A 13,641-nucleotide genomic window follows, 5' to 3' on the forward strand; every position below is an offset into this window, starting at 1 on the left:
AGTACTAACTCCATAAGGAAGTGGAACAATTTTTTCTCATGAATTCTTACCAGAAACCCCAGACATATAAAGCAGCATGCCATGGTGGAATTGCATTTAGGAGCACCCGTGCTACCCACTCAGCCTCCCCTCTTGGAACACAGTTTGAAAACCACTGAACTCGACTTTGGTAACTAAGGAAGATTTTGAAAAATCAAAGGTAGAAAAGTGAGATGGAGCGGTCACAGCAGAGGGGAGGGTAACCTCTAGTGTCAAGCTTATGGCTTACGAAAGGACGAGGCTCTAGAAGGAACGTTGTACCTTTTAGCAGACCAAAATCCCTGATTTGGAAAAGAGGGAGAGATAATTTGGAGCCATTAAACCTGTTCTGCTACTCTCAGCCAACACTTGGTGGAGCATATTGAAAGACTGGAGTGTCCTCTGGGTGACAGTAATAATAAGTACGTATGGTAGTGCTTGGAGAAGGAAATGGCAACCCACTCCAGTACTCTTGCCTGGAAACTCCCATGGATGGAGGAGCCTGGTAGGCTGCAGTCCATGGGGTCGCTAAAGGTTGGACATGACTGAGCGGCTTCACTTTCACTTCACTTTTATGCATTGGAGAAGGAGATGGCAACCCACTCCAGTGTTCTTGCCTGGAGAATCCCAGGGACGGGGGAGCCTGGTGGGCTACCGTCTATGGGGTCGCACAGAGTCAGACACGACTGAAGTGACTTAGCAGCATGGTAGTGCTAATGTGGGGAAAAAAATCCACACAAATGCAGAGAGAGCTGTTTTAAAATACTAGGAAGGTTGATGCAAAGAGAAGAATCCGTTAAAAACAGTGCACCAGACGATCAGCTTCAGTCAGTTGTGGCTGCTTCCTATACCTCCTGCTCTAAAGGCTTATATCTTCTTCCTGATGGGCTGTCTGTACAACTTTTCGCCCTGCTTTTCTGTTTTTCGCTCTGCTGGTTTTTCCCTCACCATCAGAAGTTGTCAAAGGTGTACCTTGAGCTTTCCAAGCATTTTGCCCACTATTTCTACTTCATGGATACTGCTACTAGAAGTGTCTTTAGTTCTTTTCCTCCTTTCTCCACTTTGATTACCAACTGATTGTTCTCTCGCTTTTGATATCCTACTATTGTTGGCATGCAGTATTTATTAGTGAATGCAAGCATACACTTCCCTCTGTCTTGCATCTCTGTCGCATTTGCCTCCTCCTCCCTCTCCCTGCACTGCCGTAGAATGAAAAAGTGCTTGGTCTTAAAATTGCTACCTCAGTTATTCCATTTAATGTCATCTTTACATATGTGACTATCCTTAAAACAGTACATTTTGGTCACTCTTTACGTACTTCCAAGGTCTTATTCCCTGTAGTGCTGAATTGTTAACATTTTTTAGGATTGCCTGACGGCAAGCAGCATTCCAGATCTCCATTTGGTATGCTGGCAGACACAGAAGCACTTTCTTTAATAATAATCCTCCTTTTAGAGAGTGATACGGAATTTATTTCATGTGTCGCCTATTTTGTTTTCCTGCACCATTTATCTCTCACATTGGAAAGGGAATGGAAATGCAGAGATACAGGATGTAGGAAATGGAAAGTTAAAGATTTGTGCCAAATAGTTTCAAATTCTTCTTATCCCTGTTTACTTAGAAGCCAGTTATTGAAATCTATGAGGAATGGGAATGGTACTCTGATCTGCGAATTGAGTTCCTGACATTTAGTCCAGAATGTATGTACAGAGGTTTCTTGTTTCTTAACCAAGATTGTATTTAACAGCAGAGATCTTACATAGATGTCACAGGTGTTTGTTGGACTGTTCCCTCGGGCTTAAATATGCTGCTGGGCTCTGTATTGCCATGAACAACATATGCAGCCTCTGCCCTTCTTTATGAAGCTTGCAGTCTTTCCAGGAGACAGAGGTTAAAGAGTTACTTTAAAAATTAATTACAGTAGTGATAAGTGCTGTAAAGAGAAGAACAGGAAACCTTGCCTGGTGACTTTGAAACTTAGAGGAGACCAAAAAATGAGTAAAGCAAGTTGATAGAAAGGGAGGAAACTGTGTCAAGCCTCAGTGCAAGTAAATATTTAACTGCAAGTGAATTAATGCCTTTGCTGGAGGATTTTTCTATTTAAAGAAGTCTTGTGGCAGATTATTTCATAAAGTAATCTTTTAAGTAAAGCTAGATCTTCATCAAGCCGCTTTGTTTAAATGTAACCGCATCATTATTTTTCCTAAACAATATTCTGTTGCTCTTACAGGGTTCTACTAGAAAGAACTTTTTGCCTCCCCAAGGAGCCACTTTTAAGAAAAATCTAGAAATCTTAGAACCAGTGGTACCGTCCTGCAATGGCGTCTGTTAAACTTCCTAAAACTGGTCCTTCTATAGTTAAGGTGCTGCAGATGAGCAGGGAAATTTGCCAAGCGAGTTATCTGTAAGACAATCGACTAGTTATTCCCAGTGTTCAATAACTTATCTCTGATGCATTTTTAAAGCTCCCTATAAATGGATTTTAATATGAATGATTTTACCTTTTGTTTTTCCAAATTGATTTAAAGTAGCCAACTAATAGTTCTATGAATCTAATTTATCCTCCACTTTACAGTTCCTCTGTCTTCATTCATCTTTCTTCCTTACCGTCCCATCTCAGAAAAATTTTTCTGTTCTTTTCCAAAGCTAACATTTTTACTTGTGCCTGTAAGCCCAGTTAATTGGGGACTTTCTCTATCAGCTTTTCCTCCATACATGGACATACTTACAATTATCCTGTCATTATTTGCTTATCCCCCTCCACACACCCTCCCCACCTGTCTTTCTCAGATTTTAATTCATGTTTCCTAAAACATGGTTCCTGTGGTATGCAGTTTAATTTTACAAAGTATAGATAAGTTTTTTTAAAATTTTGTAATAATTAATGTTATAATATTAATGTTAAAATATTTAATGGTTCCATAGATGTTATAAAAAATTATTATAAGTTAAAGTTTTAATACTAAATAAAAATAATATGCATATTACAAAACTTGAAAATAACAGTTGTTTTAATTCTTACCCACACTAACCACCCATAACATTGTCCCATGTTACCTTATAGATATAGTTTGATAGAACATAAACTCTTGAAAAGACTTTTTTTTTAGGTATTTAGTTATTTGAGTGCACTTGGTCTTAGTTGCAGCATGTGGGATCTAGTTCCCTGACCAGGGATCAAATCCGGGCCCCCTGCATTGAGAACCCAGAGTGCAGAGAAGTCCCTGGAAAGACATTTTTAATAACTTTTTCTCATTACAAAATACAGTGTTTATTGTAGATAGTCAAGAAAACAAAAAGAACATTCAGATCATCTGTAGTCCTGTCACCATAGGTAACCACTGTTAAATTGGGTATATGTCTCTCCTGTCATGTATATTTGCAGAGTAGCATGATGGAACTCCAAGGTCAGACTGACCCAGATTCAAACCCAGTTCTACTTCTTGATGCTTTGGGAAAGCTTCTGGATTTCTTAGACCCAGTTTCCTTTATCTGCAGAATGAAACTAATAATAGAACCTACCTCAGGATTGTTAACTGGGGACTCAATGAGATAATGCCTGTAAAGAACTTAGCCCAATTCCTGGATGTATTATAAGCATTCAATAAATTTTAGATAGGTTTTTTAAAATTTAAGAATATATAATCAAACTGTAGGTTTTTTTGCTCGTTTTGAGCACCTAACAGAATTTTTTTAAAGTCATTAAATAGTTCTTTAGGGACTTCCCTGGCAGTACAGTGGTTAGGACAGTGTGCTTTCACTGCCGATGGCCGAGGTTCAAGCCCTGGTCGGGGAACTTAAATCCCACAAGCTGCAGCACAACCAAAAAAGGGAAAAAACAAAAAACACTTCTTTAAAACCATGGTTTTTCAAACTTTTTAAGCAACAGTAATCAAAATCTTAGGAGGACATCAAATAGGTAAATCAGTTAAAAGATGGCGTTAAGAATTTTGATCCTTTATCATAAATGATGTATATTAAAGCTGGAAGTTGTAAGGTAACATGGGATAATGCTTTCAATCACAAGTAAACAAGATGATTAACTTGGGGCATTTTTTAAAATCCTTATTTGTTACTGGACTTAAGGAAGCTCAGTCCCAGCATTTATAAATGCCTGCATAATACAGACTAGCTCTATCTGCATGACTTAGTGGCACCTCAGACTCATTTTCAGAGCTGAGTTGCTTGTCTTCACTTACAAACTTGTTTTTTCTTCTTACTGTTTCAGTAAATGGTATCGCTATACTCCTGTCAGTAACGCTTAGAAGTGGAGTGTGAGTAAGCAGTTCTGACATCTTCAGCACAACATCTATTAATTCTCCTTCCTCAGTACTCCTCCTGTCTCTTCCTCTGCATTCTCACTGCCCCCAGCCTGGTTGAGACCTTCCTGGTCCTTCTCTTCAGTCTCTCTCATATTGTCTCAGATTAATTTCCTAAAATACAAATTGCTCCTCCATTTTAATCTTTTAGAAGTTTTCTGTTGTCAACCACACAGTGGAGTATTTTCCATCATCTGCCTCCATCTTAACTGTTCAATTTCATATCCCACTGATCCCCATTATGAATTTTGTGCTACATCCAGAGCAAACTAGTAACCATCCCTAGCCCCAATCCTTGAGTTCCAAACCTTTGCCCCAAGCCATTCCCTTTGATTACAATGTTTATTTTCTTTTCTCTGTCAAAACCCTCATTTAAGACCCAATTCATGAATAACTTATGTATTAAAAAAAACTACTGATTCATGTAATAATATGGTGAATTTCAAAAAGCCAAAAATGAAAGCATACGTGCTGCATGATTCCATTTCCAGTGAAATCCTGGAACAGACAAAAACTAACCTGTGGTGATAGGAATCAAAACAGTTGCTGGAGGGTAGGAGTTAAGAGAATTGATTAGAAAGGGACAGGAGAAAACGTAGTGGGGTGATGGAAATGTTCTCTCTCTAGTTTGGGTAATGGTACATGGGTGTAAACAGTTGTCAAAATGCATCAAACAGAACACCTAAGAACTATGCATTTTGTTGTTTTGTTAATTATAACTGCATATTTCTTAGTTGCCCTAAAGGTATCTATGCCAAAGCCTCTTGTGTGAAGAAGTGCTTGAGTCCTAAATCAGAATGTTTTTTTAATCTCCCTGAACTTTACACATTCTAATTTGTATACACTCACACTCCTATCTTGCTCACTAGACTGGAAGCTTTCTGAAAGCAGAAATTGCCACCGGCAGACTTTTGTCATAATTCCTAGACTCGTTGGCTCAGTACAGAACTGTTGAATGAATGTGTTCACACTGACTCTTTTCCATTTGGGGGTGGAGTAACCTATAAGGAAACTTACAAAAGGGAAGATCTGGCTAATCAAAATTCAGGTAGTCAACTTTAGAGAAATTAAAATTTCAGTTTTTTTAACTTGTGTTTTTGGTATTTAAATCACTGCCTCAGTGAGTAAGAAATATTACAATAAAGCTTCACTTTTTTGCTCATATTTAATTCTTATGACACCTGTGTATGTTAACTTCTCTGAAATTATAACTTATACCTGAACAGATAAATCTTTTTGAGCTATATTTTAAGTCATTGCCTTGAGAATGAAAACTAAAGTCATAACTTCACCAGAAATGGCATATATGCCCTTTGTGCTACCAGTTTCCCCATCCCAGCCCATGGCAGACTTCATCAGTTGTGGCATCTTTCCTGCTGAACCCAGACTCATTCTAGATAGCCATACGCAGGGTGCTAGGATTTGGGTTGGGTGGTTCAGAATCCCAGAATTGGGGAGAAGTTGGGGGAATCGCCAGGCTGTTTCCTAGGTAACAGATTAGCCATATACAAATGAAACTAGCAGTTGAAGACATTTGATTGTTGAAAGATGGGGGAAATAGCATCTGAAGTGTTAAGTGTTAAAAAATTATTTCAGTTTTATTTTTAACCACACGGAAAGAAACTTAGACCAAGTTTTAGGTCTGGGAGTGGGTTCAGGAAGGCTGCACGAACCCTGTGGCTCTTGGTTTTTTCAGTTGAAACAGTTTGAACTGAATTATCCAGCAGTATAATTCTAAAGTTCTACAATTCCAAGAATAGGTTATAGACCACATATTTGTAGTCAAATCATACGTTTAAGATTTAAGAATATAACTGAGGAAAATAAAAGTAAATCAAAAATACTTTGATTAGCATATGTAGAAACGATTTGAAAACTGGCAGGTGTGTCAGTTTTAATTGTATAAATTCACACCTGTGGTATGAGCAAAATGAAATTTAATTTTAAAGGAATAGCGCAATACTTCAGCTTTGAATGAGGGAAATGACTTCTTTTCCCTTTCCTTATTACTCATTATAGGTTTAGAAGGGACTCAAAATCAAGAAATCCAACCCTAATTGAGATGTGAAATCTTTTTTTTAGCACCTTCTAGCCATCATGGCAACTTCATCTGAAGAGGTTTTGTTGATTGTAAAGAAGGTGCGACAAAAGAAGCAGGATGGAGCTCTGTACCTTATGGCAGAAAGAATTGCTTGGGCACCTGAAGGCAAAGATAGATTTACCATCAGCCATATGTATGCAGATATCAAATGTAAGTCAGCTATACTAAGGTGTGATATATGTTGTTTTTGTTAGTAATTTTATAAGGAGGCAGCTTATACAATCTTTGTGGAGTTTTTTATTGTAATGTCAAAAAATCAATTGTATTGACATAATTACAAAATGGGGTCACTGAATGTATATTATTCTATCACCTGCTTTTCTACAGTAATAGAGTATGTACAACTTCACATGTGTAAATCTATCTCATGTAAAGATCTCCACACATACCTTCTTTTTAAGAGTTGCCTAATAGTCCACTGAATGGATTTAGTCATTTATTTAACCTATTAAAGGATGTTTAGGAAGTTTCCAGAATTTTGTTGTTGAAAGCAGTGTTGTAGTATTGACCTGTGCACTAATATCTTTTTGAGTAGGTCGTGTGTATGGGATACACCTCTTCAGTGGACTTACTGGTTCAAATGGTTCATGCATTTAAAATCTTGATAGATGATGCCAGATTGCCCTTAATAAAATTGTATCATTAAAGTAAAGTTGTCTAATCTTTGGTAATGTGGCCGTCATCTATTGAGAAAATAAGCTCAGTTTTATATAAAATGTAGATGGGAGAAATACAGAGCATAATATATCCTTTTTATGATTTTCAACTATGAAAGCTAACATCAAAACCCCTTCTCTTTTCTGATTAAATTAACTTTGAATTTATTACCCAAAGGGTATGGCACTTTGTGACTCAATAATTAAGTTTAAAGGCACCAAGTGAATTTAGAACCTTTACTCTGAAAGGAATTTCTGCAGTTCACCTAACTAAAACATCTTGAATAGGAGGGACCCCAGGGGAGTCTAGGCAACAAAGTCCTTGACAAATTGTGGCATCTTAACTGTGACGGTTAATATGAATTCATTTATCTTCCTGGATATGAGATTCTTCTCCTAGATAAAATCCTGTGTAGATTTCAAGAAATAGGACACCTTAAAACATAGATAGTCCTCAACTTGCGAGAGGTCAGTATACAAAGGTCCTTTGTATATGAACAGTTCCCAGAAGGGCTTACCTCTAATTTGTTGCTGGAAATGACCAAGATCTTCATCTTTCTCCCCTGAAATAACTTAGTATCTTAATTTCCAAAAGGAAATAGTGTTTAAAATTCATTATATTAATAATTCAGTACTGCCTGAGCTGTCTGGTCTTTGTCCACTCTCCTGCCAACACTACTTCCTTTTAAAACTTTGTTTCTGTGAAGAAATGCCTCACCAAGTCTCTAATAATAATCTTGCAAACTAGCATTGGTTCTTCAATAGCCTCACGAAATAGGAACTGCCTGTATTGGCACTTCTCTTAAATGGGAAGCCTGCTCTATACCTTTGCAAAACGTAGACTTCCTGTGATTCTCACAGCATGCAGTAGAGAACATGCCTATACCCTATGTTGGGAGGAGAGCACATATCCAAATCTAGATGTGCATGAAATCAGTTTTCATTTTAAGGTGAACATTTGAAAGAATGCTCATTTCTGAAAGAAGCCATTGGAAGTTTACAGTAATAACATTACTAAGCTAAAAATCAGCAATTATGTTAGTTAAAAAACTTCAGAAGTAGGCGTCTCAGAGGCATGAGCTAAGATAGAGCAAGAATAAAGCAATGACTAAGAAAAGATACCTAGAAAGGAGTGATAGTTCGTTTTGGAGAAATGGAATAGTGGAACAGGCTGGCTGTCAGTGTAAATGGCTTCATATTGCTACTTTTAGCAGTAAGATATTTTGTCTAAACTATTGGTTTGGAAGCAACATCTTCATTGAAAACATTTCTCTTTATTTAAGTGTTAGTAGATTGCTTTACAGAGACTCTAAGTTATGTGTTCACACTACTCTGAGTTACGCATTTAGTGAGACAAAGCCCCTTCATCTGTATCCCTCATGAAGAAGACAAGCCGTGAGGCCCACTTTTTAAGAATACAGGATTTCTATTATGGAGGTATATTTTGACATTTCCAGCCCCAGCTTATTTCAAAAATCTTCAAAGTTACAGAAAAGTTTAAGGAATGGTGCAGTGTATACCTGTAATTATATCCTATCTGTTATTATTTTGCCATATTTGTTTTATTATATGTGCATACACTTTGACTGTTCATGACATTATGACACCAAGAAAATTTTAATATATCCATACCATTGTTGGATTTTTTTTTTCCCCAGTTGTCCAGACATTGTTTTTTTTATAACTGTGGGGGTTTTTTGTTTTTGTTTTTAAATCAATATCTGGTCTAGGTTCATGTATGTAGTTGTAGTCTCTGTAGTCTCTTCTTTAGGAGTATGGACTTGTAGAATATCATACATTCTGATTATGACAGATCAAGGTTTTATTTAATTATTTCCTGTATTTCTTATAAACTAAAAGTCAAGTCTACAGTCTTGATTTTACTGAAGTTAAACATTTTCAGCAAGAAGAGCACCTAAGCGGTGGTGCTAGCTTCCTGTTCTGTTACCTCAGAAAGCCCATAGTGTCAGGTTGTTCATTTTTAATGTGGCTAAGTTTGATCACTTGGTTAAAGTGTTGACACCTGATGTCTCAAATGTAAAATTACATATTTCCCTTTGCGGTTAGTAAATAAACCATGAGCTATGTTTTGGAGTTTTTTGAATTGTGACAAATCATTTTTATTAATGATAATGTCAGGTGGAAGCAGCTGCTGGTGGATTCAGGACTCCCGAGTTGGCTCTTTAGAAAGTTTTAAAGAAATCTGCTCAGTTGAGTGGAAACAAAAGCCCTTCAGCATCCAGAGGTGGAATAGTGGGTAAGACATGCCACACAAAAAGAATACTTAAGAAGGAACCTGAGTGTTACCAGTGAATTTGTTGAACCGTGCTCTGGTAATATGCAATTATTTGAAAAGAGTGGATTTCTTAAGCATCAAGATTGGAATAGGGCAGCTAAAGCCCAGAGAAAGCCTGAGTCTTGTTGGGACGAGAAGTAACTTATTGTGTGACTGTTTGCACAGTGCGAGCGTCCTCATCTGACCAGCCTCGTGCTTCTTTTTAGGCCAGAAAATCAGTCCAGAAGGAAAAGCGAAAATTCAGCTTCAACTGGTCCTGCATGCAGGGGACACAACTAACTTCCATTTTTCCAATGAAAGCACAGCAGTGAAAGAGCGAGATGCAGTGAAGGACCTTCTTCAGCAACTGCTTCCCAAATTCAAGAGGAAAGCAAATAAAGAACTGGAAGAGAAAAACAGGTGAAGGAGGAAAAGAACAGCCTTTTAAAGAGACACTAGATTCTTACCAGTCAAGTAATAGTTTGTTATTTCTCACCCTTTGTGCTTTGATAGTGTAGTCTAGGAAAATACAAGCTTTGTTATCTTTACCTCTGTGTTTGGTTTGTTTTTTTTTTTAATTGGAGGAAAATTGCTTTACAATGTTATGTTGGTTTTTGCTGTACAACAGTGCAAATCAGCCATAATTATACATGTATCCCCTCCCTCTTGACTCCAGCTACAGGGAAGGAATGGAGACGCAGATGTAGAGAATGAACTTGTGGACACAGTGGGGGAAGGAGAGAGTGGAGAAAGTAGCGTCAACATGTATACAGCATCTTGTGTAAAATAGCTAGTGGGAAGCGGCTGTTTAACATAGGGAGCTCAATTGGTGCTCAGTATGTTTGGTTCTTAACTTCAGCATCTTAACTAACTGGCTTTCAGCAAATGCGATGAATTAGAAGTTAAACTAACTGCCTCAAGCCGAATATCAGATTAGGAATAAAACTGTAATCCAAAGATGTCAAGGTTCCTTAATTCTCTGTCACAGAGAAGATACTAAGAAATGTGTTTGTGAATGAGAAACCTAAAAAAAGTCATACTAACAGTTTAGAAAACATCTAAAATAACAAGAATTTCTGGGACTTCCTGGCAGTCCAATGGTTAAGAATCTACGCTTCCATTGCTGGGGCATAGGTGCAGTCCCTGCTCAGGAACTAAGATCCTGCATGTGGCGTGGCATGGTCAAATAAATAAATAAATTTAAAATAATGAGAATTTCTGACAAGATGAATTATCTTTCTGTGCTTATAGCTCCAAGTGTTTATCGCCATGAAAAACTTAGTTGGTAGAAAAATCCCTCTTCCCCATTCAGCTTTTTGTGAGAGAAACCACAGTACAGTACAAATACAGCCTTTGTATCACTGGAATATAGGGATGAATAGGACCAAATCCAAGCCCTCAACGACTTTAGCCTTTGCTTCTTCAACTGCCTTCCATTTATCTGCACTGGATTTCTTCCTCCAAAAATGGTTTTTTGCTTTTAATTACTAACATGAAGTAAATGACCTCTGCTGCTCAATCATCACAAGATGAAAATTGGGTATTTTGTGTAGCTAAGGTCTTTTTAGAATGCTACCTAAATGGTGTTTTATTCTAAAAGTTCAATATGTTGATATATTCTATCACCAGAATGCTGCAAGAAGATCCTGTTTTGTTTCAGCTTTATAAAGACCTTGTTGTGAGTCAGGTCATCAGTGCTGAGGAATTCTGGGCCAATCGTTTAAATGTGAACACAGCAGAGAGTTCTTCCACGTCTAATCATAAGCAGGATGTTGGCATTTCTGCAGCATTTCTGGTATGTGACCCTTCTAGATTTCTAAAGAGGGAAAAAACCCTGGTATACATGCTAATGATGCCATTTTTTCTGTAAAATTTAGTATTTCCTTAAAGTAAATTAACAGATACTTCAGTAGCCATGATACTCTTCTAAAATGGACTTTTGAACATGAATCTTCTAGCAATTGGACTAATGCTTATTTCCCCTAATACTTTTAAAGTAAGGGCTTTTAATGATTTCAGTATTTTACCTATAATGCAAGTTTAAATGTAAAATGACCATCATGTAATAAAAAAGTAAAATTTGGGAATTTCTCTGGCAGCCCAGTGGTTAAGACTCTGCAGTTACAATGCAGGGGGCACTGGTTCAGTTCCTCGTCAGGGAGGTAAGAGCTCACATGCCATGTCACGTGATCAAAAAGTTTAAAAAATTTTTTTAATTAAAGATTTGTAAAATGTGTCTTGAGAAGAAAGTTGAGGATACCGTATGTACAGAATTAGAAAGTGAGTTTCAGTCTATACTCTGGTAAAACCAAAGCATTATTTATACACTTAACAAAAATTTCAGTACCGGTTACATGTTTGGCATCTTTCTGAGTGCTTAGCAGTGAATTGAATTAATAGGGCCTTTCTTAAAAAAAACAATCAGATAATATGTTGTAAATAGTTAAATATTTGGTAACTGTAAGCTTTATGTTAAAAGGTATCTGCCTTTGGCCACACTTAAATGTGTCTGTTTGACCATGTTGTGTTTTCAGAAACACAGATTTTACTGGTCACTAAAGTTCTGTGAAGCAGATCAGATTTATTTGACCCGTCTCTGTGCCAAAAGTAAAGGCAAAGGATTTATCTCTGTCTCTATTTCATTCAGAGAGTCTGTTTTTCCTCCTTTCTCCAGTGTCCTTTGGGTTCTTAGAAATCTTGGCCCAATACTCTTAACAAATGTCTTTATTTTAGGCTGATGTCCGACCCCAGACAGATGGTTGTAATGGTCTGAGATACAATTTAACATCTGATATCATTGAGTCCATTTTTAGGACCTATCCAGCAGGTAAGAAGAATCAGTTCTTTCATATAGTTAAAATATTTGTTTGAATTCAGTGAAATATCTGAAAAACAAAAAACTTACCTTTTATTCCTGATGAAGTGCCATAAAATATGTAAAGTACTTTATCCAGTGCCTGACATGGTAGTACTAAGAGCTTAGCATATAATGTACTGACATCGATCCATGGGTATGATGACTTTCTCATTTTTTCCACCAGTGGTTCTTAAACTTTATTTACCGTTTAACATAACCTGAGTAGGATGACATACTCCAGAGGCATCAGTAAATGAGTGTCTACAGCACTAACTCAGATCATCCTTCATGCTGCCTACAGAATGACTTTTCTAACCCACAAATCATTTCCCTTGGAGAAATCACCTAAAGTATAAATGGTTTGATCCTACTCGAGTGATGTTGATGTGCAGCCAAGGTTGAGAGCAGTTACTTCAGTCATTGTTCTAACCAAACAAAGCTCTCAAGCCATTTTGTTCTCTATCCCTGCTTCCTCAGCTTCTGCCCCTTTACTCCTTAGGAGACAGTCTCCTGTAGGATTCACCTCAAGCATCACTTCATTGCCACTTTTGTAAAATCTGACTTCCTTAGGCAGATGTAATCCCCCTCCCCATTCCATCTACAGGGCTGTGTGTCTTTACATTACATTATAATGTAACTATTTTCTATCTTTCTGATAATAATTATGTAGTGTTTACTCTGTGTCAGACACCATTCTGAGGCCTTTATGTGTGTTAACATTTAATTGTCACAAATAGTACCTATGAATTAGGTTATCATTACCCCATGTTACAGATGAAGAAACCAAGATAAAGAAAGATTAAGTAATTTGTCCAGGATCACATTGGATAATAAGTGGTAGACCTAGAATTTTAAACTCAGGCTCTGTTCGTTTCCAAGGCAAACCATTCAATATCATGGTAATCCAAGTCTATGCCCCGACCAGTAACGCTGAAGAAGCTGAAGTTGAACGGTTCTATGAAGACCTACAAGACCTCCTAGAACTAACACCCAAAAAAGATGTCCTTTTCATTATAGGGGACTGGAATGCAAAAGTAGGAAGTCAAGAAACAACTGGCGTACAGGCAAGTTTGGCCTTGGAGTACAGAATGAAGCAGGGCAAAGGCTAATAGAGTTTTGCCACGAGAACGCACTGGTAATAGCAAACACCGTATTCCAACAACACAAGAGAAGACTCTACACGTGGACATCACCAGATGGTCAACACTGAAATCAGATTGATTATATTCTTTGCAGCCAAAGATGGAGAAGCTCTATACAGTCAGCAAAAACAAGACCAGGAGCAGACTGTGGCTCAGATCCTGAACTGCTTATTGCCAAATTCAGACTTAAATTGAAGAAAGTAGGGAAAACCACTAGACCATTCAGGTATGACCTAGATCAAATCCCTTATGAGTATACAGTGGAAGTGACAA

The 13,641-nt window shown here is 37.4% G+C and overlaps 1 protein-coding gene across 5 annotated transcripts in view; it reads left to right on the top strand.

The window, feature by feature from the left end:
- Positions 1 to 13,641, top strand: part of GTF2H1 (general transcription factor IIH subunit 1) — a 31,561-nt gene that overhangs the window by 1,225 nt on the left and 16,695 nt on the right. For 2 of the 5 annotated variants that reach the window (XM_081533668.1, XM_081533666.1), the window contains exons 2-5: positions 6,420 to 6,588; positions 9,597 to 9,789; positions 10,999 to 11,164; positions 12,103 to 12,196. In XM_081533668.1, coding sequence (XP_081389794.1) covers positions 6,435 to 6,588; positions 9,597 to 9,789; positions 10,999 to 11,164; positions 12,103 to 12,196 — 607 coding nt within the window. In that variant the 5' untranslated portion in view covers positions 6,420 to 6,434. Of the gene's footprint in view, positions 1 to 5,860; positions 5,909 to 6,419; positions 6,589 to 7,333; positions 7,563 to 9,596; positions 9,790 to 10,998; positions 11,165 to 12,102; positions 12,197 to 13,641 lie in introns of those variants that run through there. The other 3 variants (XM_081533669.1, XM_081533670.1, XM_081533671.1) reach the window with 3 other exon arrangements.

Source organism: Giraffa tippelskirchi, chromosome 10 (assembly GCF_054371585.1).
Source record: "Giraffa tippelskirchi isolate mGirTip1 chromosome 10, T2T-mGirTip1v1.2.pri, whole genome shotgun sequence".
In the NCBI taxonomy this organism is placed as follows: Eukaryota; Metazoa; Chordata; class Mammalia; order Artiodactyla; family Giraffidae; genus Giraffa; species Giraffa tippelskirchi.